Genomic DNA, 26,191 nt, shown 5'->3' with positions numbered 1-26,191 from the left:
CCATTCAGAGGGTGAATGGGCAAGACAAAAGATTTAAGTGCCTTTGAACGGGGTATGGTAGTAGGTGTCAGCGCACCGGTTTGAGTGTCAAGAACTGCAAGCTGCTGGGTTTTTCAATGCTCAACAGTTTCCTATGTGTATCAAGAATGGTCTACCACCCAAAGGACATCCAGCCAACTTGATACAACCGAAGGAAGCATTGGAGTCAACATGGACCAGCATCCCTGTGGAACACTTTCGACACATTGAGTCCATTCCCCATCGAATTGAGGCTGATTTGAGGGCAAAAGGGGCTGCTAATGTTTTGTGCACTCAGTGTATATTATATTAAAATGTTATCCAACATCACTGACCATCGCAACACATTGACCATGTCGACACTTGAGTGGGTGTAAATTATCTCTTCATGTTTTCAGTGCATTAAAACAGTCTTACCAGACACTCTGCCAGGCCTGGCCCCTGCAGGATGAACCCAAGTGGGCAGGAGAAGGTGACTGCCCCCCCTACAGGGGTGAGGTCCTCCCCCGTGACCAGGACGTGGGTGGTGAGGTTTGCAGGGAGCGGGCATGGGGCAGGGCGGCACCCGATGATGTGTTTAGACCAAGTGCCGTCATACTGACAGGTCAGAGTGTCAGATTGGCTGGTCAGCTCATACCCCTCATCACACCTAGAGAGAGAGAGAGAGAGAGAGAGAGAGAGAGAGAGAGAGTGAGAGAGTGAGAGAGAGAGAGAGAGAGAGAGAGAGAGAGAGAGAGAGAGAGAGAGAGAGAGAGAGAGAGAGAGAGAGAGAGAGAGAGAGAGAGAGAGAGAGAGAGAGAGAGAGAGAGAGAGAGAGAGAAATGGGAGATGGGGGTGAGGGAGAGAGACAGGAAGAGAACGAGAATGAGGGAGAGAGGATGTGAGAGAGAGCAAAAAAGAGAGGCGGGGAGAGGGAAAGAAAGAGGGATAATAAATATCATACCATCTACTTGAATATAACTTCTCTAACACCTAGATGAACAAAGAGGTTTTAACTCTGAAAAATACAGAAGTTCAAATTCACCTATATTGGATCTGGCTTCCGAAGGTGAACATCTCTCCCACCACATGAGCATGTGGTTTAGCAGTTGGCTCTCCACAGGAGACGGGCTCACAGCTGATCCTCACCTCGCCCCACCTGCCCTCCCTACCACAGGTAACATGGGGGTAGGACCCCTTCATCTGGTAACCCGGCCTGCACCTGTAGGTAACTGTGTCTGGGACAGTGGCGCTGGCACCCTGCTGGACAGCATGGGGTACTGCAGGCGGGGCAGCCACGCACCTCCCCCGGCCACACACAGGAACACCCGGGCTCCACACCCCGCCCTTCTCACAAGTAGCAGCCGCCGGCCCCAGGACCTTATAGCCCTCATCGCAGAGGAAGAAGACGCGGTCGCCGCAGGCGTGGTCGCGCCCCAGCACCACCCCGTATTTTAACACTGGAGGGGTGCAGAGGCAGGGGCGGCACTCCGGTACCATCCCGACCCAATGGCCTTGGGCGGAACAGCGTAGGACGGGGTCACCAAAGACCTCGTACCCGTCGAAACACACATACTCCACGACATCATCATAGTGGAAGCTGGAGCCGTTGAGGTAACCGTGGCTGATGTCCTGCGGCGGGTCACAGGCGATGATGTCACAGCGAGGGGTGGGTCCTTCCCCCCAGAGTCCGTCCCCTCGACACATCCGCTTGGGTTCGCCGCCGCTGAGGATGTACCCCTCATCACACTCATACCACACCTCACGGCTGTAGCCAAAGTCAGAGCCCAGGACTCGACCGTTGGGGATGGATGCTGGTCTACCGCAGTGGGCTGGACGGCACTCAGGCGACCCATGACTCCAGGTTCCATCGGCCTGACAGACACTAACAGAGGGGCCTTGTAGGAGCAAGCCAGACTTACAGCTCAGCGCTACATGTTTGTTAAACGTATATTCCTTTCCTGTCACAGTGACATCACTAGGAACGACGGGAGAGCCACAGGAGATAGGCTCACACCAAGGCTTCTCAGCGTCCCACTTCCCATCCGCCTTACAGGTCCTGGTGTCACTGCCCTTCAGGACGAACCCGGAACTACACTCGTAACGCAACACCTCCAGATACAGGAAGGAGTCTCCCTCGGCCGAGCCGTTATCGATGTCACCCGGGTCGCCGCAGGATATAGGTCGGCAGACAGGAGGTACGTCGCTCCACTGTCGGCCCGCCACACACTGTCTGACTGACTCCCCCTCTAACTCGTAGCCCTCCACACAGCTGTACTTCACCAGGCTACCCAGGGATGTGTCTGTGAGGTTCACAGAACCGTGGTCCGGGCTGGGCGGCTCCTCACACTCGGCAGGAACACACATGGGAGCTGTCCCGTTCCACCCCCCCTCCTCCAGGCACACTAAGGCAGTAGAGGTTGTAAGCTCATAACTCTTATGGCAGCGGTACACTATCACAGTCCCATGCAGGAAGCTCATATCCATGGGTGATAATGGCACTGTAGCGCCACCTATAGGCCTGGAGGTTATAGCAGCGTCTCTCCCGGCTAGCTCCGCATTCGGATCCAAGACCCTCGAATAATCGCCAAAGTCGATATGAGGGGGCAGGCCGCAGTCAGAGGGGATGCAGACTGGGACAGAACTGGACCAACCGAACTCCACACAGGTCAGGTGGTTCTGGCCGACCAATTGGTAGCCGGGGAAACAGCTGTAGAAGATGGTGACGCCGAACTTGTGGTCGAGACCCTCCACGAAGCCGTTGTCTATGGGGTTCGGTGGAGCGCAGTAGATCTGGACGCACATGGGCGTCCCCTGGTCCCACTCCCCGTTTGCTAGACACTTCAGCGTCTCGGGACCATGTAGACGGTAACCGCGGTGACAGGAGAAGTTGACCACGTGGTTGAACTGGAGTTTGGTATATGCCACCTTCCCATTGGGTATCTCTTTCGGGACGGAGCACTCGAATGGTTGACAGGAAGATACACCTCCAATCCAGAGCCCACTTTCACCACAGAGTACCGTAGCGTTACCAACCAAGCTATACCCAGGTTTACAGCTGTAGAGAGCCGTGCTGAGGTACATCAGTCCCTGAACGTCCACTATGCCGTTAGCTATCTCTACAGGTTGGGGACACTCTACTGGGATGCACTCTGGGACAGGACTGCTCCAATATCCATCTGCCTGGCAGGTCACAGACCCCTCCTTCTTCAGAGTAAACCCGTCCATGCAGGAGTAGCTCACCACCGAGCCGAAATAGGAGGGAGCAGACAACGGTGCCGATGACGGGTCGCCAAATGCCACCTCGGGTGGAGGACCGCAAAACACCTGCTTGCAGACAGGGAAGGTGTCGTTCCACTCCTGGGCAAGGGTGCAGCGGAGGGTCCGGGCCCCGTGGAGAACGTAGCCGTCCTCGCAGGATAGTTCCACGATTCCAGAGTCCAAACTACGTAGAACCAGGTGGTTCTCATCTAGGGGCGGTTCTGGGCACTGGACCAGTGAGCAGCGTGGATGACTCGACTTGTCCCACTTGCCGTACTTCAGACACGTCCACACAGCGTCGCCGGTTAGCTCGTAGCCCTCGTCGCAGACGTACTCAACCTTGTGGCCCACCTCGAAGACAGAGCCAACGGAGCCACGGTATTGGCCATGCAGGATGATGGGCGGGGGGTCGCAGGTCAGGATGTGGCAGACGGGTGGGTCGCCGTTGGACCACTGACGGTTGGCCTGGCACACTCTCTCCTGATGGCCGGTCAGTCGGTATCCGTCGTCGCACGCATATGTCACCTTGCTGTTGAAGATGAAATGACCTTTGTTCTGTGGGTTGGAACACAAAATAAGATGTTTTATGATACAGAGTACACTGTGTTTTGATTGAGATGACACCTGATGTCTTGCCAGAAAGAATGTAACTGTTGTTTCTCTATGATCGAATAAGATAACCAAGCACAGGAATGAGTGGGAACTCTGAAATTGACCTTTTAGTTATTTTGAATCACTTACGGGAAAAATGTACAATGTTTCTGTTTGTATTGAATAAAGTAAATGTTTTTCTACATCTTGTTATATTGAACCTTGACATGAATTTGAGCAGACAAACAACATACCTGGATGAATCCATTCTCGAGTGACGGGGGGGACGGGCAGGAGACAGGTTGGCAGACAGGCAGGACCCCACCCCACTTTCCATTGGCCTCACATGTCCTCCTCTTCTCCCCTTGGATCAGGAAACCCTTATCACAGCTATACGCCACCATCGCTCCAAAACTATAGTTGGTCCCACTCACATACCCCCTCTCGATGCCCCCCGGTTTGGAGCACCTCACCGGCACGCAACCCACTTCGTAGGGCGAGGGCGTCCACTCCCCTCCCATCATGCATTTCAATTTGGCGGTTGTGTTGAGGATGAAGCCCTCTTCGCATTTGTAGTTGAGCTCTGTGTTGCTGGCGTACTTGGGTTTGTTGACCGAGTCCAAGACGGCATGGAGCAGGTCAGGCGGGCGCTGGCAGAAGGTGGCGATGCAACGAGGGGCCTCCTGGCCTTCGGAGGGCGCCCACAATCCCTGGGCATTGCAGACCACCTTTAAATCAAATCAAACTTTATTTAACTTTGCATTTAGAATTGCAGCACACTTTACTTCAAAACAACAATATGAAAGACATTTTAAAAATGAAGGGCAATAAAATAGATGAATAACCTTGGAGTTGTTGCTAGCGGTGTAGCCGTCCGTGCAGAAGTAGTTGGCCGTGTCGCCAAACAGCTGGTGACCGGCGACAGCGAGGGCGTGGTCTATGGAAGGGGGAGGGCCACAGGAGCGGGGGACACACTGAGCGGAAGTGGGACTCCATTGGCCAGTCGACAGGCACTCTCTGGACTCTGGTCCAATCAGAGTGTAGCTGTGGGTGACACCGAGCCAATCAATGAAGATCAGGGCAGGAAGTAATACATCTAAACAATGTAACAAAAAGTAAACATACACAATCATATATATACCATTACTACTGTACTATAACTACATAAACTACTACTTGACTTTAATGATAATAACTATAATGCTAACACTGAGGTAGTCTTGTTCAGACATGTCTCTTACAAATGTGTGGCAAGGCCTCAATTGAGATAACACGCTGATAACGTAAAACTAATGAAACATGGTTGACAGTATTTACCCTTCTTTGCAGACGTAGTGCACCTTGTTGCCCAGGGTGTGGTCGTCCCCCATGGTCACTGAGTCCCGTAGGGCGGGGGGGTCACCACAGTGGACCCTGGCACAGAGAGGGGCAGGGCTGCTCCACTCTCCTGACGCCTCACACACCACCTCCTCAGAGCCCTGCAGTCTTAAAGACCCAAAGCAGTAGTTTTTATATCAATATCAAATTATTTCTGGATAACAATTATTACCTTACTGTAATCGACTTTCCATTAAAACGGGCAAATTGTTTGTTTTTTGCAACAACAACAAAAAACACAAGCAAGAATTTTGCTAGAAATTTACCACATGGTGATGTCACCATGGAAAGACGAATCTCCCGCCCATGCAAACCTGCTGACTAGAAAGTGCTGTGTAGATTATAATTTCAACCAGCAACTACCAGGAAATAGCACTGATCACATTTTTTCAAACTTTTACAGTGTTAGTTTTGTTAGCTGTTGTACAATATGATACAAAACATAGGAAAAAAATATTATTTTGACCGCACTGGGCTTTTAACACACAAATGCCTTTTGCACACACACTGTGTAATACACATACACATACACTCACAACACTTTTAAAGGGGAAGGGAAACACTAGGCGTTAGAACGCCAGCTAACTGTAACTACAAATTGCCATATTGCCATTGTCGCGTCACTGGGAGGCAATTTAAGATGGAGCTGACCATAGGTCAAATAAACATTGTTCAAGATCAAAATATTTAAAATGGAGATGTTTCTATGTTACATGTTTAGTATTGTGGATTGAATACATGTTGTTGCTTAGCTTTACATTCCCCATTAAGCAGTAGGAAACAACAGCCAATTATTACTATCATATATTACTAGCTACCACTTTCAAAGTCCCTGCATCCAGGCAGGCGCTTCAATCTATAGATTAATGAACGTCTTATTATTCTAGATGTAAATGGATCCTGTCCTTTTATGAACCCCTTATACGACCTGGGACTGCTGGTCTAGAATCAGTTTCGACCTTTTAGAGCATAATTTATATGATTATATGGACAGTTGGGGCAACCTGATCCTAGATCAGCACTCCAACACTGAGATACTATGTGGATATAAGAACAGAAATGATAAACCAGGACAGACATTCCATCCTAACCTGTATCCCTCTGCACAGCTGTAGATCACTGTAGACAGGTAGGTTTTCCCTTTGAGGGTGAAATCTGCATTGTCTACGTGTGGAGGTTCCCCGCAGGTGACTGGCTGACAGACAGGGGGCGCAATGCTCCACTTCAGATTGGCCAGACACTGGATCTCATAGGGGTCCCCTGGGACGAACCCCTTAACGCAGCTAGAGTGGATGAAAGGGAAATACTGTACGTACATTCATAATGGGGGAATATGGGAGACGTGGCAATATAAATAGAGGTTTAATTTCAGCAACTATCCATCAGCTTAACTCCCATTATATACATGTGTTTGTTGGTATCTTTACTTACTGTAATATACTGCATATTATACACTAGACAGCCCTCAAACTCAACTCTGGACCTTGAAGCCAGTTCCACTGCATTTATTCATTGTTCCCCTCTAATCAGGAACTGATTTAGACCTGAGACACCAGGTGGGTGCAATTAGTTATCAGGTAGAACAGAAAACCAGCAGGCTCCGGACCTCGAAGGGTCAGAGTTGAGTTCCCCTGCTATACGATATCTCAATTGGAAAGAGAAAATAAAGAGGAGGTCTTTTATCTCAGTTAACTATTAATGCAACAGTTTTATCTCAATACAACAACGTTATTTCAATACAACAGAATTATCTCAATGCAACAGCAAATTCATATTGTTGTTGTGTCTAAATGGTCTACTTTGTCAGCGTGACACTTGTTGGAAATGGCTGACGGTGGTACCTGAAAGTCACCTTGCTTCCAAACGTGAAGTTGGTGCCCTTCATCACAGCATTCTCTGGGACAGAGGGCCTTCCACACGAGAGGGCTGGAGAACAACACAATACCATGTAGGGCTGATCAGGTCTAGTAAACTCCTTCCAGAAGGTTCTTAGACTCGTTTGATTAAGTGATCTTAATCAAAGATTATGGATATACTGACAAGATACGTCTCTCCGTCGTTGTCCATATACTGGGAGTCGTTGTCCATGTACTGACATGTATCTATCCATAATATTTATTAAGATCACTTAATTGGTCAATTGCGCACAAGGTCTAACCAAAATGTTACTTCCTCTTTTAACCCAACCCCTCCACACATACAGTTTTTTGGGGGAGAGGGCAGGGGGTTGCCACACCGTGTGCCTGGGGAGCTGTTGTTGTGGGGGGTTAAGTGCTATCATGTCAAACTTTTGTCATGCCAAACCATGCATGATAGCACAAACAGACTGGCACTCAGGCTAGGTTCCCCTGCAAGGCTTTCATAAGACTGCAAGTGTGGGTTAGGGTTAGATCTAGAGCCAGTGTGGGTAAGGGATAGATCCAGAGCCAGTGTGGGTTAGGGTTAGATCCAGAGCCTGTGTATGTTAGGGTTAGATATACAGCCAGTGTGGGTTAGGGATAGATCCAGAGCCTGTGTGGGTTAGGGTTAGATCCAGAGCCTGTGTATGTTAGGGTTAGATATACAGCCAGTGTGGGTTAGGGTTAGATCCAGAGCCTGTGTGGGTTAGGGTTAGATATACAGCCAGTGTGGGTTATGGATAGATCCAGAGCCAGTGTGGGTTAGGGTTAGATCTAGAGCCAGTGTGGGTAAGGGATAGATCCAGAGCCAGTGTGGGTTAGGGTTAGATATACAGCCAGTGTGGGTTAGGGATAGATCCAGAGCCTGTGTGGGTTAGGGTTAGATATACAGCCAGTGTGGGTTAGGGTTAGATCCAGAGCCTGTGTGGGTTAGGGTTAGATCCAGTGCCAGTGTCGGTTAGGGTTAGATATACAGCCAGTGTGGGTTAGGGTTAGATCCAGAGCCTGTGTGGGTTAGGGTTAGATCCAGTGCCAGTGTAGGTTAGGGTTAGATCCAGAGCCCGTGTAGGTTAGGGTTAGATCCAGTGCCAGTGTCGGTTAGGGATAGATCTAGAGCCTGTATGGGTTAGGGATAGATCCAGAACCAGTGTGGGTTAGGGTTAGATCCAGAGCCTGTGTGGGTTAGGGTTAGATCCAGAGCCTGTGTCGGTTAGGGTTAGATATACAGCCAGTGTGGGTTAGGGTTAGATCCAGAGCCTGTGTGGGTTAGGGTTAGATCCAGTGCCAGTGTCGGTTAGGGTTAGATATACAGCCTGTATGGGTTAGGGATAGATCCAGAGCCAGTGTGGGTTAGGGTTAGATCCAGAACCAGTGTGGGTTAGGGATAGATCCACAGCCAGTGTGGGTTAGGGTTAGATCCAGAGCCTGTGTAGGTTAGGGTTAGATCTAGAGCCAGTGTGGGTTAGGGTTAGATCCACAGCCAGTGTGGGTTAGATCCACAGCCAGTGTGGGTTAGGGTTAGATCCAGAGCTAGTGTGGGTTAGGGTTAGATCTAGAGCCATTGTCGGTTAGGGTTAGATCCACAGCCAGTGTGGGTTAGGGTTAGATCTAGAGCCAGTGTGGGTTAGGGATAGATCCAGAACCAGTGTGGGTTAGGGTTAGATCCAGAACCAGTGTGGGTTAGGGTTAGATCCAGAGCCCGTGTGGGTAAGGGATAGATCCAGAACCAGTGTGGGTTATGGTTAGATCCAGAGCCCGTGTGGGTTAGGGATAGATCCAGAGCCCGTGTGGGTTAGGGATAGATCTAGAGCCAGTGTCGGTTAGGGTTAGATATACAGCCAGTGTGGGTTAGGGTTAGATCCAGAGCCAGTGTGGGTTAGGGTTAGATCTGGAGCCAGTGTGGGTTAGGGATAGATCCACAGCCAGTGTGGGTTAGGGATAGATCCACAGCCAGTGTGGGTAAGGGATAGATCCACAGCCAGTGTGGGTTAGGGTTAGATCTAGAGCCAGTGTGTGTTAGGGATAGATCCACAGCCAGTGTGGGTTAGGGTTAGATCCAGTGCCAGTGTGGGTTATGGTTAGATCTAGATCCCGTGTGGGTTAGGGTTAGATCTAGAGCCAGTGTGGGTTAGGGTTAGATCCACAGCCTCTGTGGGTTAGGGATAGATCCAGAGCCTGTGTGGGTTAGGGATAGATCTAGAGCCAGTGTGGGTTAGGGATAGATCCAGAGCCTGTATGGGTTAGGGATAGATCCAGAGCCTTTGTGGGTTAGGGATAGATCTAGAGCCTGTGTGGGTTAGGGATAGATCTAGAGCCTGTGTGGGTTAGGGATAGATCTAGAGCCTGTGTGGGTTAGGGATAGATCTAGAGCCTGTGTGGGTTAGGGATAGATCTAGAGCCTGTGTGGGTTAGGGATAGATCTAGAGCCTGTGTGGGTTAGGGATAGATCCAGAGCCTGTGTGGGTTAGGGATAGATCTAGAGCCTGTGTGGGTTAGGGATAGATCCAGTGGCCAGCGACCCGGTCCAGAGGCCTTTCAGCCGGCCCTGCCAACGCTGCAGTAGAAAGATTCTGTTTCAACAGCACAGGGCAGACAAAGAGCCAGCTGCACAGCACATAATCACCCATTACACACACACACACACACACACACACACACACACACACACACACACACACACACACACACACACACACACACACACACACACACACACACACACACACGTGTTTGTGTGAGGGTCCGGACATTTATATGCCCGTTGATTTTGAGAAAGAGAGAGACAATGAGAGATAGAAAGAGAGACAGAGCGAGAGAGAGAGAGGCAAGAGAGAGTGAGACAGCGAGAGAGAGAGAGAGAGAGCGAGAGAGAGTGAGACAGCGAGAGAGAGTGAGACAGAGAGAGAGAGTGAGACGGAGAGAGAGAGTGAGACAGTGAGAGAGAGTGAGACAGAGAGAGGGAGTGAGACAGCGAGAGAGAGTGAGACAGCGAGAGAGAGTCAGACAGAGAGAGAGAGTGAGACAGCGAGAGGGAGTGACCCAGAGAGAGAGAGTGAGCCAGAGAGAGAGAGTGAGACAGAGAGAGAGAGACAGAGAGACAGAGAGAGAGAGCGAGAGAGAGAGAGACAGAGAGAGAGACAGAGCGAGAGAGAGAGAGTGAGACAGCGAGAGAGAGAGAGAGAGAGAGAGAGAGAGAGAGAGAGAGAGAGAGAGAGAGAGAGAGAGAGAGAGAGAGCGAGACAGAGAGAGACAGAGAGAGACAGAGAGAGCGAGAGAGAGTGAAACAGAGAGAGACAGAGAGAGACAGAGAGAGAGAGAGAGAGAGAGAGTGGAGAAGAGTCCCCTAAGCAAACTGGTCCTAGGGCTCTGTTCACAAACACAAACACACCCCACAAAGCCCCAGGACAACAGCACAATTAGACCCAACCAAATCATGAGAAAACAAAAAGATAATTACTTGACACATTGGAAAGAATTAACAAAAAACAGAGCAAACTAGAATGCTATTTGGCCCTAAACAGAGAGTACACAGTGGCAGAATACCTGACCACTGTGACTGACCCAAACTTAAGGAAAGCTTTGACTATGTACAGACTCAGTGAGCATAGCCTTGCTATTGAGAAAGGCCGCTGTAGGCAGACATGGCTCTCAAGAGAAGACAGGCTATGTGCACATTGCCCACAAAATGAGGTGGAAACCGAGCTGCACTTCCTAACCTCCTGCCCAATGTATGACCATATTAGAGACACATATTTCCCTCAGATCACACAGATCCACAAAGAATTCGAAAACAAATCCAATTTTGATAAACTCCCATATCTACTGGGTGAAATTCCACAGTGTGCCATCACAGCAGCAAGATTTGTGACCTGTTGCCACAAGAAAAGGGCAACCAGTGAAGAACAAACACCATTGTAAATACAACCCATATTTATGCTTACTTATTTTAACTTGTGTGCTTTAACCATTTGTACATTGTTACAACACTGTATATATTTAATATGACACTCATAATGTCTTTATTGTTTTGAAACTTCTGTATGTGTAATGTTTACTGTTAATTCGTTTTGTTTGTTTCACTTTTGTGTATTGTCTACCTCATTTGCTTTGGCAATGTTAACACATGTTTCCCATGCCAATAAAGCCCCTTGAATTGAATTGAAATTGAATTGAGTGAGAGAGAGAGAGACAGAGAGAGTGAGACAGAGAGAGTATGCATGTTCAGGATAAAAACAAACAGTTAGCATTTGTTGCTCGTTACCCAACATCAAGCCTCCATTATAACCGCTGTCACTGAAGGCTTTGGTTAGGCAGATCTGAGAGCTATGAAGGCTTGATGGGCATAATGAGGATAATTGTGTGATTTATACAGTTGTCTAAGTACCTCATGGATAAGAGGGCTAGATTACTCAAATGTAAATGGACTGTCATGAAACTGGGTATTTCTGGAAACATTAACATATCGTACATAACCATGCTGGATCTCTACTGATAGTGACAACAAAGCATTATGTGAAAACAAGATTCTTTTTGAGATGATATAGAAACCCAAGCAGAACACTTGAGTAGAGCATGCCGTATATTATGATTATATCATGATTATCATTATTGCTACAGCATATATTACATATAACCATGTTGATGTCCTCTATACCTCTGCAGTACGGGAAAACACCACTCCAGCTTCCTATCTCCAGGCATTGGACGTGAGATGAGCCAATCAGCTCGTAGCCTTCCTCGCAGGTGAACACGACCTCACTTCCCATCAGGAAGTTAATACCGTCCTTATAGCCGAACTCTGGAGCCCCCGGGTTCTCACACTTCACTGGTTCTAGATTGATAACATACATACAGAGAAAAAAGGTTTGATAGTGTAGCTCCTGCACCTTGAAGTGCCAGCAGATATGAATGGATTAAAACGTTTGGCAGAGGTGAACTGTAGATGTTTGATGATGAAGCAGTAAGGCACAAGAGGCATTGCTATACAGTACTGTAGCGAAGAGGTTCTGAAACGTGTCCTATAACTAGGAAGAATGTAATTGTTGGGGAAATGTGATTTTCCTGACCACATGAACTGACCATGACCATGGAAAACTTTTGGCTCAGGTGGTATGGACCAGGCCTAGAGTATGTTACAGTATGTGTGTGTTACCTGTGCAGTTCTTCCCGTCTCCGCTGTAGGGGTGGATACAGGTGCAGGTGTAGGAGCCGTCTGTGTTCTGACAGCTGGAGTGTTCATCACAGTCTGAGCCCAGTGCACACTCATCCACATCTGTATGGACACACGCATGTCGTTATACTCTGCTCTGTTTGAAAACATTGTATTCATTGACATACACTCTAAATACGGTAGATATACATGAATTGTATGATGCAAATAGTGTGAGTATGACACCGTTTATGCCATTTATATTCATCCACTGTGTCAGTTTCAGTCTTACCCAGGCAGGCGGGCGGGTTGCCTCCCCACTTCCCACTGTTGGTACAGAGGACCTTGGCGTCCCCCAGCAGGTAGAACCCTGGGTTACACTGGTACACCACAGAGCTGCCTGCATGGTAGTCGGCACCCTGGAACAGACCATGCTCCAGTGGCCAAGGAGAACCACACTTCACTCCTATACAGGTAGATATACACAGGTTACAGGGTAAATGGTTGGTTATGAATGGAAATGGTATAAACCCATCTGATACTCCTATAGATAGACAGTACACAGGTCAGATAGGTGGAAATGTTGGGGTTGAAATGGTTTTGATGTTTGTTGCTTTTGGATGGTTGTACGCTATTACTGAGGCCATGCTTATGGACATAGATTACTCAAATGTAACCTCTGCTGCATGTGTGTGTGTGTGTGTGTGTGTGTGTGTGTGTGTGTGTGTGTGTGTGTGTGTGTGTGTGTGTGTGTGTGTGTGTGTGTGTGTGTGTGTGTGTGTGTGTGTGTGTGTGTGTGTGTGTGTGTGTGTGTGTGTGTGTGTGTGTGTGTGTGTGTGTGTGTGTGTGTGTGTGTGTACAGTGAGAGTGTCTGTGCATGTGTAACTAATGGTCCCTCACGTTCACAGCGGGGCAGGGCGTGGCTCCACTCTCCCTTGTTGTGACACTGCAGCAGCGGCTCCCCCACCAGGTAGAAGCCAGGAACACAGGACAGCTGCGTCTGAGACCCGGGACTGACCGCTGGACTGGACGCACGCAGGTGAGGCACTGCATTCTCTAGCTGGGGGCAGTCTGACAAACACAAATGTCATGAAGTAAGAGAATGGAGTGAGTTAATGTTTTCCTACACACTGATTTAAAATGTTTTGTGTCCCCTCCGCCTATGTTTAAGGTTAGGACTTGGCCAGTGTAAGCTGATCCTATATTTGTCCCTCACCAGCGCAGAAGATGCAGTTGGGGTTAGTCTTCACTCTCCCCACCACCCCATTGAGGAAGTCAGGCCAGGCCAGGACGTTGCCTCTGATGTTTTTCCCTGGACAGGTGCTGGCTAGGATCTTGATCTACGGAGAAATATGGAGGTCACTTCATGGGACAGGGGTACAGAAAATGATTGGTGGTTCACACACATTCAGTTGAAGTCGGAAGTTTACATTCACCTTAGCCGGATACATTTAAACTCAGTTTTTCACAATTCCTGACATTTAATCCTAGTAAAAATTCCCTGTCTTAGGTCAGTTAGGATCACCACTTTATTTTAAGAATGTGAAATGTCAGAATAATAGTAGAGAGAATGATTTATTTCAGCTTTTATTTATTTCATCACATTCCCAGTGGGTCAGAAGTTTACATACACTGAATGAGCATTTGGTAGAATTGCCTTTAAATTGTTTAACTTGGGTCAAACGTTTCAGGTAGCCTTCCACAAGCTTCCCACAATAAGTTCGGTGAATTTTGGCCCATTCCTCCTGACAGAGCTGGTATAACTGAGTCAGGTTTGTAGGCCTCGCACACACTTTTTCACTTCTGCTCACAAATTTTCTGTAGGATTGAGGTCAGGGCTTTGTGATGGCCACTCCAATACCTTGACTTTGTTGTCCTTAAGCCATTTTGCAACCACTTTGGAAGTATGCTTGGGGTCATTGTCCATTTGGAAGACCCATTTGCGACTAAGCTTTAACTTCCTGACTGATGTCTTGAGATGTTGCTCAATATATCCACACAATTTTCCCCTCCTCATGATGCCATCTATTTTTTGAAGTGCACCAGTCCCTCCTGCCGCAAAACACCCCCACAACATGATGCTGCCACCCCCGTGCTTCGCGGTTGGGCTGGTGTTCTTCGGCTTGCAAGCCTCCCCCTTTTTCTTCCAAACATAACGATGGTCATTATGGCCAAAAAGTTCTATTTTTGTTTCATCAGACCAGAGGACAGAGGACATTGCAAACCATAGTCTAGCTTTTTTAAGACGGTTTTGGAGCAGTGTCTTCTTCTTTGCTGAGCGACCTTTCAGGTTATGTCGATATAGGACTCGTTTTACTGTGGATATAGATACTTTTGTACCTGTTTACTCCAGCATCTTCACAAGGTCCTTTGCTGTTGTTCTGTGATTGATTTGCACTTTTCGCACCAAAGTAGGTTCATCTCTAGGAGACAGAACACGTCTCCTTCCTGAGAGGTATGACGGCTGCGTGGTTCCATGCTGTTTATACTTGCGTACTATTGTTTGTACAGATGAACGTGGTACCTTCAGGCGTTTGGAAATTGCTCCCAAGAATGAACGAGACTTGTGGAGGTCTACAATTTTGTTTCTGAGGTCTTGGCTAATTTCTTTTGATTTCCCCATGATGTCAAGCAAAGAGGCATTGAGTTTGAAGGTAGGCCTTGAAGTACATCCACAGGTACACCTCCAATTGAGTCAAATTATGTCAATTAGCCTATCAGAAGCTTCTAAAGCTATGACATCATTTTCTGGAATTTTCACAGTCAATTTAGTATATGTAAACTTCTGACCCACTGGAATTGTGATACAGTGAATTGTAAGTGAAATAATCTGTCTGTAAACAGACAGTGGTTAAAAAACTAGTTTTAATGACTCCAACCTAAGTGTATGTAAACTTCCGACTTCAACTGTACAAGTATATTAGACAGAACTTTTTTTAATGCTTTTTAAAGCCGGCAGCATTAAAGATATACAGGCGTTGACATTTTTTCGCGACAGAAGTATCCACACGTGCTAGTTCAGGGGTCTCCAACAGGTCGATCACGAGCTACCAGTAGCTTACAGCCCGCCTATGAGTTTGAGTATGAACGTATATGTAATTGTCACATTTTCCACCGCAAACTGGATCCCATCTGGACAAGAGGAATACCTATGTAAGAATGCTGTTCATTAACTACAGCTCAACTTTCAACATCATAGTACCCTCTAAGCTCATCATCAAGCTGGAGGCCCTGGGTCTCAACTGCCCTGTGCAATTGGGTCCTAGACTTTCTGACGGGCAACCCCCAGGTGGTGAAGGTAGGAAACAACATCTCCACTTCACTGACTCTCAACACTGGGGCCCCACAAGGGTGCGTGCTCAGCCCCATCCTGTACTCCCCGTTCACTCACTACTGCGTAGTCATGCATGCCACCAACTCAATCATCAAGTTTACAGACGACAAAACAATAGTGGGCTTGATTACCAACAACGACGAGACAGCCTACAGGGAGGAGGTGAGGGCCCTCGGAGTGTGGTGTCAGGAAAACAACCTCACACTCAATGTCAACAAAACAAAAGAGATGATCGTGGACTTCAGGAAACAGCAGAGGGAGCACCCCCCTATCCACATTGAAGGGACAGCAGTGGAAAACGTGGAAAGTTTTAAGTTCCTCAGCCAACACATCACAGACAAACTGAAATGGTCCACCCACACAGACAGTGTGGTGAAGAGGACGCAACAGCGCCTCTTCAACCTCAGGAGGCTAAAGAAATTTGGCTTGTCATCCAAAACCCTGACAAACTTTTACAGATGCACAATCGAGAGCATCCTGTCGGGATGTATCACAGCCTGGTACGGCAACTGCTCCGCCCACAACCGTAAGGCTCTCCAGAGGGAAGTGCAGTCTGCACAACGCATCACCGGGGGAAAACTACCTGCCCTCCAAGACACCTACAACACCCAATGTCATAGTAAGGCCAAAAAGATCATCAAGGACAACAACTACCCGAGCCACTGTTCACACCGCTACCATCCAGAAGGCGAAGTCAGTACAGGTGCATCAAAGCTGGGACCGAGAGACTGAAAAACAGCTTCTATCTCAAGGCCATCAGACTGCTAAACAGCAATCACTAACTCAGAGTGGCTGCTGCCTACATTGAGACCCAATCACTGGCCACTTTAATAAATGGATCACTAGTCACTTTAAACAACGCCACTTTAAATAATTACACTTTAATACTGTTTACATATCTTACATTATTTATATCACATGTCTATTTATTGCACCTTGCCTATGCCACTCAGCCATCGCTCATCCATATATTTATATGTACATATTCTCATTCACCCCTTTAGATTTGTGTGGATTAGGTTGTTGTTGGGGAATTGTTGGATTACTTGTTAGATATTACTGCACTGTCGGAACTAGAAGCAAAAGCATTTCGCTACACTCGCATTAACATCTGCTAACCATGTGTCTGTGACCAATAAAATTTGATTGGATTTGATGTTGACTGTCATAAACAAATCTGACAAGTATCAGACACTGCAAGCTCCCAGCTTCTATCTGACCAATGCAACACTGACATGATCCCACCCCCGGTTAGCCACTATTGGATTAAAAAGCCAAACCTAACACAATATCTGCCAATTAATTTCCAGCAATATTGCCCCTGTCTATGTGGTTTACCATTGTTTATCACTCTGTGTGAAGCCAGTTTATGTGATAACTATCTTGTGGGTTGACAGAAATACTTTTCCCGAAAACCTTCTCAATTATATGTTAACCAAAGTAGACTTACCTGGCAGAAACATATCATCAGTAAGTATATAATTTGTATCTACTATTTGTTATTTTCAAACGTTGCCATGAAAAGAGCAGCAGCAGTACAGAACCATCATAAGACCTGCACATTAAAGGTCTAGATGAGCAATTAAAGGGGAATTACACCCAAAAATATTTTGGGGTTTTGTTTTCTTCCGGACATAAAAAAACGTCTTCTGATGTGATGTATCCCTTTCCTGCTGTCAAATGACCTAGTGGCCTCATGGGTGGAATGTTATTCATATTTTTCATAATTTCATAATTAATCAACTTTTTTTTTAAATATGCAAAAATCTGGTGTTTCTCTATTTCAGTCTTCTGTGATGTGTATAACGTGTAATATTGGGATGCAAAGTACAAATGTAATACATTTCACCTCTATATCTGACATGGTACAGGTGTCCTCTTTTTTTAAGTCCCTAACCATGTGTGTGAGGCATATACTTTTGTTTCAAAGTAGATTTGTTTAAGACTACCAAGAAACACTCTGTGTGACCCTGATTTAGCCCACTGCAGTGAAAGGTTAAGCATTGACATGGACTCAGAACATTCAATTTTGTTCTTTCTCTGTGAACAATTTTAAGAGTGAAAAATAAAACTGAGAACAGGATTTGGGAAAATATATACCAGGTATATTGACAGAACACATAGTGCACTACTTTCGCTTGTACACTAAGGACCTGGGGAAGAGTTGCAGGGGAGAAGAGAAGAGGAGAATGTGCCTATTTGAAACCTAGAAGAAAATCAGTAGCTCGTGACATGTTTAATTTTAAAAAAGTAGCTCATGCTAGAAAAGTTGGAGAGCCAGTTGCTAGTTCATATACTGTAGTTATGTAGCCTGGACAACAGTATCTTTCTGCTTGAGACAACTCTTTTGTGTGTCAAGCATGATTATCATGACAATGAAAAACAAGTTCTATAACAGAAACAGATCTGCTAACCAAGCTAGTAGTTCTATTCAGATAGTGACACACCAGCTACTGTTCTTGTCTGTGAGTGTGTGTTTCAGGTTATAAAGCAGTAGGACAGTCTGAATGTGTGTTTCAGGTTATAAAGCAGTAGGACAGTCTGAGTGTGTGTTTCAGGTTATAAAGCAGTAGGACAGTCTGAATGTGTGTTTCAGGTTATAAAGCAGTAGGACAGTCTGAATGTGTGTTTCAGGTTATAAAGCAGTAGGACAGTCTGAATGTGTGTTTCAGGTTATAAAGCAGTAGGACAGTCTGAATGTGTGTTTCAGGTTATAAAGCAGTAGGACAGTCTGAGTGTGTGTTTCAGGTTATAAAGCAGTAGGACAGTCTGAATGTGTGTTTCAGGTTATAAAGCAGTAGGACAGTCTGAATGTGTGTTTCAGGTTATAAAGCAGTAGGACAGTCTGAATGTGCGTTTCAGGTTATAAAGCAGTAGGACAGTCTGAGTGTGTGTTTCAGGTTATAAAGCAGTAGGACAGTCTGAATGTGTGTTTCAGGTTATAAAGCAGTAGGACAGTCTGAATGTGTGTTTCAGGTTATAAAGCAGTAGGACCGTCTGAATGTGTGTTTCAGGTTATAAAGCAGTAGGACAGTCTGAATGTGTGTTTCAGGTTATAAAGCAGTAGGACCGTCTGAATGTGTGTTTCAGGTTATAAAGCAGTAGGACAGTCTGAATGTGTGTTTCAGGTTATAAAGCAGTAGGACCGTCTGAATGTGTGTTTCAGGTTATAAAGCAGTAGGACAGTCTGAATGTGTGTTTCAGGTTATAAAGCAGTAGGACAGTCTGAATGTGTGTTTCAGGTTATAAAGCAGTAGGACAGTCTGAATGTGTGTTTCAGGTTATAAAGCAGTAGGACAGTCTGAGTGTGTGTTTCAGGTTATAAAGCAGTAGGACAGTCTGAGTGTGTGTTTCAGGTTATAAAGCAGTAGGACAGTCTGAATGTGTGTTTCAGGTTATAAAGCAGTAGGACAGTCTGAATGTGTGTTTCAGGTTATAAAGCAGTAGGACAGTCTGAATGTGTGTTTCAGGTTATAAAGCAGTAGGACAGTCTGAATGTGTGTTTCAGGTTATAAAGCAGTAGGACAATCTGAGTGTGTGTTTCAGGTTATAAAGCAGTAGGACAGTCTGAGTGTGTGTTTCAGGTTATAAAGCAGTAGGACAGTCTGAGTGTGTGTTTCAGGTTATAAAGCAGTAGGACATTCTGAATGTGTGTGTGTGTCAGAGTGATTTACTTGTTGTGGGTCCAGAACTCTGTCCCAAATGTGGAGCTGGCTGAGGGACCCCACGAAGGACTCCACCGGGTTAAAGCCCTCGCCCCTCTGGTCCTGGTCCTGGCCCAGCACCAATGCCCCTCCACCTGCAAGGCAGGGTCAAGGTTCAGAGGTTAACCACTAGTCTTTGAGTTCTATGAAATCTGCCTAAAAGATGTCAAAACCTCATTGCTATTACTTCATTAAGACCCGCAAAATAGCATCATTCTACTTTTTGATTTGCAACACTTTGCCACACTTAGATACTATTAAGCAGCAGACTATGAGGACTCAATGAGGTACTAAGATGATACAGTAGAATGAGCAGGCTGAGGATAGCACTACACCTGGGATGGTGCTGCCCACTGACAGGCCTTTCCCTCCGTCTGAGGGGTTTCCGTTGATATAGACCCTCCAGTCACCGTCCCAGCTTCGCCATGACACCCCAATGTGGTGCCACTGACCCGTGTTAACCGCCGGGCAATCTGTGATCCGCTCCTTACCATTGATGTATAGGACCCACCTGGGCAGGGGGAGGAGGGGGAAAGAGAGAGAGAGAGAGAGAGAGAGAGAGAGAGAGAGAGAGAGAGAGAGAGAGAGAGAGAGAGAGAGAGAGAGAGAGAGAGAGAGAGAGAGAGAGAGAGAGAGAGAGAGAATGAGAGAAAGCATTTTGTGTGGACTAGATTAACAACTAGTTCCAAAAACAGAAATAAACAAATATCCATCCTAGTCACTCTCCCTAGTCGTGCATGAAAACGTATGTTCCCCTGTATGTGTGTGTCAGTACTGACCCGTTGTAGTCTATGAGCAGGAAGGCGTTGTCACTTTCCTCCACGGCGTAGGAGATGGGCGTGCCGTAGTTGGTGGTGTCTGATGACCTCATCCAGAACGTACACGTGATCTCCGTCAGCGCAGGCATCACCCCGTCCATCATTACATAACCATGGATACCTGACACCTCAAAATCCAGGTTGAATGAGGTCGACATCTCTGAAAGGAAGAGAATGTTTAGGCCGTAAATGAGTGAAATAAACATTACAATTATTATGAAAAAGTTTTAGGTGCAAATAGAAGAGCAGTTTCCAGGTCATTGAGGTTAGAAGGAGAAAAAGTGTTTAGGGACAGAAATGATGTGTGTATGAAAATTGATTTTTAAGTAAAGGAGCAGTTGCTGATTCATATTAAATAGATATTGATCCAGGAAAAAGGACCAGACCAGTCCATTAGGCTGTGAAATCAAACTTTAAGAAAGCAATTTCCTTCGATTAGACAACCAGACGTTCGGCACCAATGCCTCCAATGAGTAGTGAAACCTCACATTTACTTTCTGTTGAATCATTTCAGTAAGAAAAATAAACCACTCCTGGTTGAGCAACAGACTCGTTGGTTCCAGCAATAGCTTTTTTATTTATTTGTACTTATTATTTTAATAACTTCAAATTGTACCAACATTTATACACTCATCCTCCTCTCTCTACCCCTCCTCCACTCATGTCCCTCTCTCTACCCCTCCTCCACTCATCCCCCTCCACTCATCCCCCTCTCTCTACCCCTCCTCCACTCACCCCCCTCTCTCTACCCCTCCTCCACTCATGTCCCTCTCTCTGCTCCTCCTCCACTCATCCCCCTCCACTCATCCTCCTCTCTCTACCCCTCCTCCACTCATGTCCCTCTCGCTGCTCCTCCTCCACTCATGCCCTTCTCTCGACCCCTCCTCCACTCATCCCCCTCCACTCATCCCCCTCTCTCTACCCCTCCTCCACTCATCCCCCTCTCTCTACCCCTCCTCCACTCATCCCCCTCTCTCTACCCCTTCTCCACTCATCCCCCTCTCTCTACTCCTCCTCCACTCATGCCCCTCTCTCTACCCCTTCTCCACTCATCCCCCTCTCTCTACTCCTCCTCCACTCATGTCCCTCTCTCTACTCCTCCTCCACTCATCCCCCTCTCTCTACCCCTCCTCCACTCATCCCCCTCTCTCTACTCCTCCTCCACTCATCCCGCTCTCTCTACTCCTCCTCCACTCATCCCACTCTCTCTCCTCCTCCACTCATCCCCCTCTCTCTACTCCTCCACTCATCCCCCTCTCTCTACTCCTCCTCCATGGCGTCTATACCTGTCTCACACCTGCTTCCGTTGAACCCAGGAGGGCAGCGGCAGGTGTAGGAGCCCGGTCCGTCTATACAGGTGGCCCCGTTGATACAGAGGTTAGCCTGACACTCATCAACATCCACCTGGCACAGCCTGCCGCGGTAGCCCTCCACACACTGACACCTGCATACAGAGAGAGAAGACTGTCATATATACCTGTTCAGTGCACTTCATACACAATCATATTCTTTTAAGCCTTACAAATGCTGAATAACTGACTGAAGTCCCACCCATATTTCACTAAAATCTCAAGTTTGAAAACAATTCAATACATATTTTCCACATAAATAAAACATAAATATGCAAAAGATTATGTATAATAAAAAATAAATAAATAAAAGTACACCACTGCTTGGTTGGTTGACAGCAGTCGGCTGTTGTTCCTCCTTGTTACCTGAAGTTGTTGACCGCGTCTTGACATGTCCCTCCATTCAGACAGGGGGCGCTGTTACACTCATCCACGTTGACCTCACAACGGTAACCAGAGTAGCCCGGGAGGCAGGTGCAGGAGTACCCCCCCAGCAGGTCGTCACACACACCCCCGTTCAGACACGGACTGGACAGACACTCATCTATCTCCAGCTCACAACGAGAACCTAGAAGACAGAAAGGAAAAAGATCCGATTTATTTCTTTGTTTATTTCTCACGGACCATGCACAACATGCCATTGCATTGTGTCTTTGTGAGACGCAGAGTAGGTGAATGGATGACACATTCGAGTGTCTAGTTTGAGAAACAGATGCCTCACAAGTATATATATATATTGAGAGATATAGATAGAGATATACAAATATCGAATAATCCAAATATAGAACAATAGACAATATAATGATAACGCTACATCCGAGTTTAAATGTCCCTTGGTCCTACAGTATGTGACATCTTAAGAGTCAGAATGTCTTAATGTTCACATGGCTGGTTTGCCTATAAGCTACATATAACAAAGGTACAGCACTCTCTAACGCTGGTTGGCAGGGTGTTCCATAATCCAGCTGTCTGGCCAAATTTGGTGGAACTAAACTGAGGGGAGCAGTCCCCTCTGGTTGAAGCTGTTGTCGTATTGTTGATCATAAGGCAAAATATCATGTTTTTGATCATAACGCCTTATTGCGTGAGCACTGGAGAAATCAATTCATTCCATTGCTGGCATTGAATGTTTGCTGTATAAATTAAAACATTTTGTGGATGTTGCTCAAAAAATAGGTTTTGTAGGTTTTTCCTTTAGCAGTACAATATTTTTATTTGGCATATTATGATAATTATAGTTTTAAATTAAATAAATAATTTGCCATGTGATCATTTTACACGTTTTACCTTCTGCAGTAGTTGCATAAAATGTGGCATTGTGATTATTACAAATGCAAGGTTTAATTTAAATGTTTAAGGGGCTGCCTCTGCAGTATATTCATGCAATGTTCATGCAATAATGAATACAGGTAACTGAAGTGCCCAAGGAGTCTGGTAGGTAGGCGATGCAGAGTGATCCCACCTGTGAAGCCGTCAGCACAGCTGCAGGTGTACTGGTTGATCTCGTCCACACACACTCCCTCGTTCAGACAGGGGAAGGAGCTACACTCATTCACCTCTGCCTCGCACAAAGAACCTGGGACAGGACAGAACACCAGCAGTCAGTCACATATACACACATCTGCCATCAAATAGTACTAAATGCAGCCTTGTTGCCAGACAAAGGTTTTGGCAAAGGAGAAACAGAGTACAGCATCCAGGCTACTGAATGTCTGACAAATCCTCAAAGAAGATGTGTCTGTGTGGAGGACAGTGGACAGTCATGACGTGGAGGACAGTGGACAGTCATGACGTGGAGGACAGTGGACAGTCATGATGTGGAGGACAGTGGACAGTCATGATGTGGAGGACAGTGGACAGTCATGATGTGGAGGACAGTGGACAGTCATGACGTGGAGGACAGTGGACAGTCATGATGTGGAGGACATTGGACAGTCATGATGTGGAAGACAGTGGACAGTCATGATGTGGAAGACAGTGGACAGTCATGATGTGGAGGACAGTGGACAGTCATGACGTGGAGGACAGTGGACAGTCATGACGTAGAGGACAGTGGACAGTCATGATGTGGAGGACAGTGGACAGTCATGATGTGGAAGACAGTGGACAGTCATGATGTGGAGGACAGTGGACAGTCATGATGTGGAGGACAGTGGACAGTCATGATGTGGAGGACAGTGGACAGTCATGATGTGGAAGACAGTGGACAGTCATGATGTGGAGGACAGTGGACAGTCATGATGTGGAGGACAGTAGACAGTTATGATATGGAGGACAGTGGACAGTCATGATGTGGAGGACAGTGGACAGTTATGATGTGGAGGACAGTGGACAGTCATGATGTGGAGGACAGTGGACAGTCATGATGTGGAGGACAGTGGACAGTCATGATGTGGAGGACAGTGGACAGTCATGATGTGGAGGACAGTGGACAGTTATGATATGGAGGACAGTGGACAGTCATGATGTGGAGGACAGTGGACAGTCATGATGTGGAGGACAGTGGACAGTCATGATGTGGAAGACAGTGGACAGTCATGACGTGGAGGACAATGGACAGTCATGATGTGGAGGACAGTGGACAGTCATGATGTGGAGGACAGTGGACAGTCATGATGTGGAGGACAGTGGACAGTCATGATGTGGAGGACAGTGGACAGTCATGATGTGGAAGACAGTGGACAGTCATGATGTGGAGAACAGTGGACAGTCATGACGTGGAAGACAGTGCACAGTCATGATGTGGAGGACAGTGGACAGTCATGATGTGGAGGACAGTGGACAGTCATGATGTGGAGGACAGTGGACAGTCATGATGTGGAGGACAGTGGACAGTCATGATGTGGAGGACAGTGGACAGTCATGATGTGGAGGACAGTGGACAGTCATGATGTGGAGGACAGTGGACAGTCATGATGTGGAGGACAGTGGACAGTTATGATATGGAGGACAGTGGACAGTCATGATGTGGAGGACAGTGGACAGTCATGATGTGGAAGACAGTGGACAGTCATGACGTGGAGGACAGTGGACAGTCATGATGTGGAGGACAGTGGACAGTCATGATGTGGAAGACAGTGGACAGTTATGATATGGAGGACAGTGGACAGTCATGATGTGGAGGACAGTGGACAGTCATGATGTGGAGGACAGTGGACAGTCATGATGTGGAGGACAGTGGACAGTCATGATGTGGAGGACAGTGGACAGTCATGATGTGGAGGACAGTGGACAGGCATGATGTGGAAGACAGTGGACAGTCATGATGTGGAGGACAGTGGACAGTCATGATGTGGAGGACAGTGGACAGTCATGATGTGGAGGACAGTGGACAGTTATGATATGGAGGACAGTGGACAGTCATGATGTGGAGGACAGTGGACAGTCATGATGTGGAGGACAGTGGACAGTCATGATGTGGAGGACAGTGGACAGTCATGATGTGGAGGACAGTGGACAGGCATGATGTGGAGGACAGTGGACAGTCATGATGTGGAGGACAATGTGTAGTTGTTGTGACGTCTCCATACCTACAAAGCCAGGTCTACACTGACAGAGGAAGTCTCCCATGCCGTCCTTACAGAGACCGTCATTCTGACAGGGTGCCGAGTCACACTCATCTATGTCACTCTCACACTTAGCCCCTGAGAGAGAAACACATTGTCACAGTCATATAAGACAACTAACCAATTGCCCGAGGGGATGTGATATATGGACACAGCCCTTAGCCGTGCTATATTGGCCATATATCACAAACCCCTGTGGTGCCTTATTAGTATTATAAACTGGTTACCAAGGTTATTGGAGCAGTAAAAATAGAAGTTTGTTATACCCGTGGTATACGGTGTGATATACCACGGCTGTCAGCCAATCAGCATTCAGTGCTCGAACCACCCAGTTTATAACTAATAATAACTTCTCATTGCTCTAATGGTCATTGTTTGACTGAAAGCTTAAGTGGGTGTGTAACCGGTGTGATATGGCTAGCTGGTTAGCGGTGTTTTAATCGGTGATGTGACTTGCTCTAAGACCTTAAAGTAGTTGTTTCCCTTGCCCTGCAAGGACCTTGGCTTTTGTGACATCATAGGTAACGGTGCTTCGAGGGTGACTGTTGTTGATGAGTGCAGAGAGTCCCTGATTCATGCCCAGGTTGGGGCGAGGAGAGGGACGGAAGAACACTGTTACATGTGGAAGTTCTCTTTTCATTCCATTCATAACTGTTTCAGTTTACCTGTGAAACCAGGTAGACAGGTGCACACGTATCCCGCCCCCACCTCCTCACACGTGCCCCTGTTCTGACACGGATTCAGGAAACACTCATGGAACACCTGAGGAGATACAGGTACAGTCATGTGGTTGTGAGTTATGGTTATGAGTGTGGAGTGTGATCACTTCAGGAGGAAGAGAGCATTTCATTCTCACATTCCGTACTCATCATACTCATAAGCATTACTGATTACAACTCATCATCCCCAGTGCAGTCTAGTCTAAGAGAACTTCTCTGGGGACCTTTGTTTAGTTCCCTGTAAGTTACCAGGACGTCATTGAGGACCATGTCAGGTCCTTTTGGGATGTTTTAAGGACTTTTATTTTACTAGTCCTTAGACAACACGTGATGATGTTTTTAGGACGTTCTTGGGATGTTGTGTCATGGCCCCCTGAATGTTTTGTCCAGTTACCGGTTTGTCCCAGGAACGTCCCAGAGGAAGTTCT

General features: G+C 46.9%; 1 protein-coding gene across 3 annotated transcripts in view; it reads right to left on the bottom strand.

Annotated features, from left to right (window-relative positions):
- LOC129835335 (sushi, von Willebrand factor type A, EGF and pentraxin domain-containing protein 1-like) overlaps positions 1-26,191 on the bottom strand; it is a gene marked incomplete at its 5' end in the record, with an annotated part of 115,313 nt that overhangs the window by 32,972 nt on the left and 56,150 nt on the right. For all 3 annotated transcript variants that reach the window (XM_055900930.1, XM_055900929.1, XM_055900931.1), the window contains 20 exon segments: positions 436-667; positions 1,043-3,813; positions 4,104-4,577; positions 4,695-4,893; positions 5,167-5,334; positions 6,318-6,509; positions 7,068-7,152; positions 11,779-11,955; positions 12,277-12,396; positions 12,566-12,739; positions 13,174-13,344; positions 13,490-13,613; positions 19,282-19,406; positions 19,647-19,822; positions 20,091-20,289; positions 21,416-21,573; positions 21,845-22,046; positions 22,941-23,054; positions 25,009-25,122; positions 25,710-25,806. In XM_055900930.1, the coding sequence (XP_055756905.1) occupies positions 436-667; positions 1,043-3,813; positions 4,104-4,577; positions 4,695-4,893; positions 5,167-5,334; positions 6,318-6,509; positions 7,068-7,152; positions 11,779-11,955; positions 12,277-12,396; positions 12,566-12,739; positions 13,174-13,344; positions 13,490-13,613; positions 19,282-19,406; positions 19,647-19,822; positions 20,091-20,289; positions 21,416-21,573; positions 21,845-22,046; positions 22,941-23,054; positions 25,009-25,122; positions 25,710-25,806 (6,072 nt within the window).

Source organism: Salvelinus fontinalis, chromosome 36, assembly GCF_029448725.1.
Source record: "Salvelinus fontinalis isolate EN_2023a chromosome 36, ASM2944872v1, whole genome shotgun sequence".
NCBI classification, from domain to species: Eukaryota; Metazoa; Chordata; class Actinopteri; order Salmoniformes; family Salmonidae; genus Salvelinus; species Salvelinus fontinalis.
The sequence above is the reverse complement of the archived record's forward strand: the minus strand, read 5'-3'. Positions and strand labels throughout refer to the sequence as shown.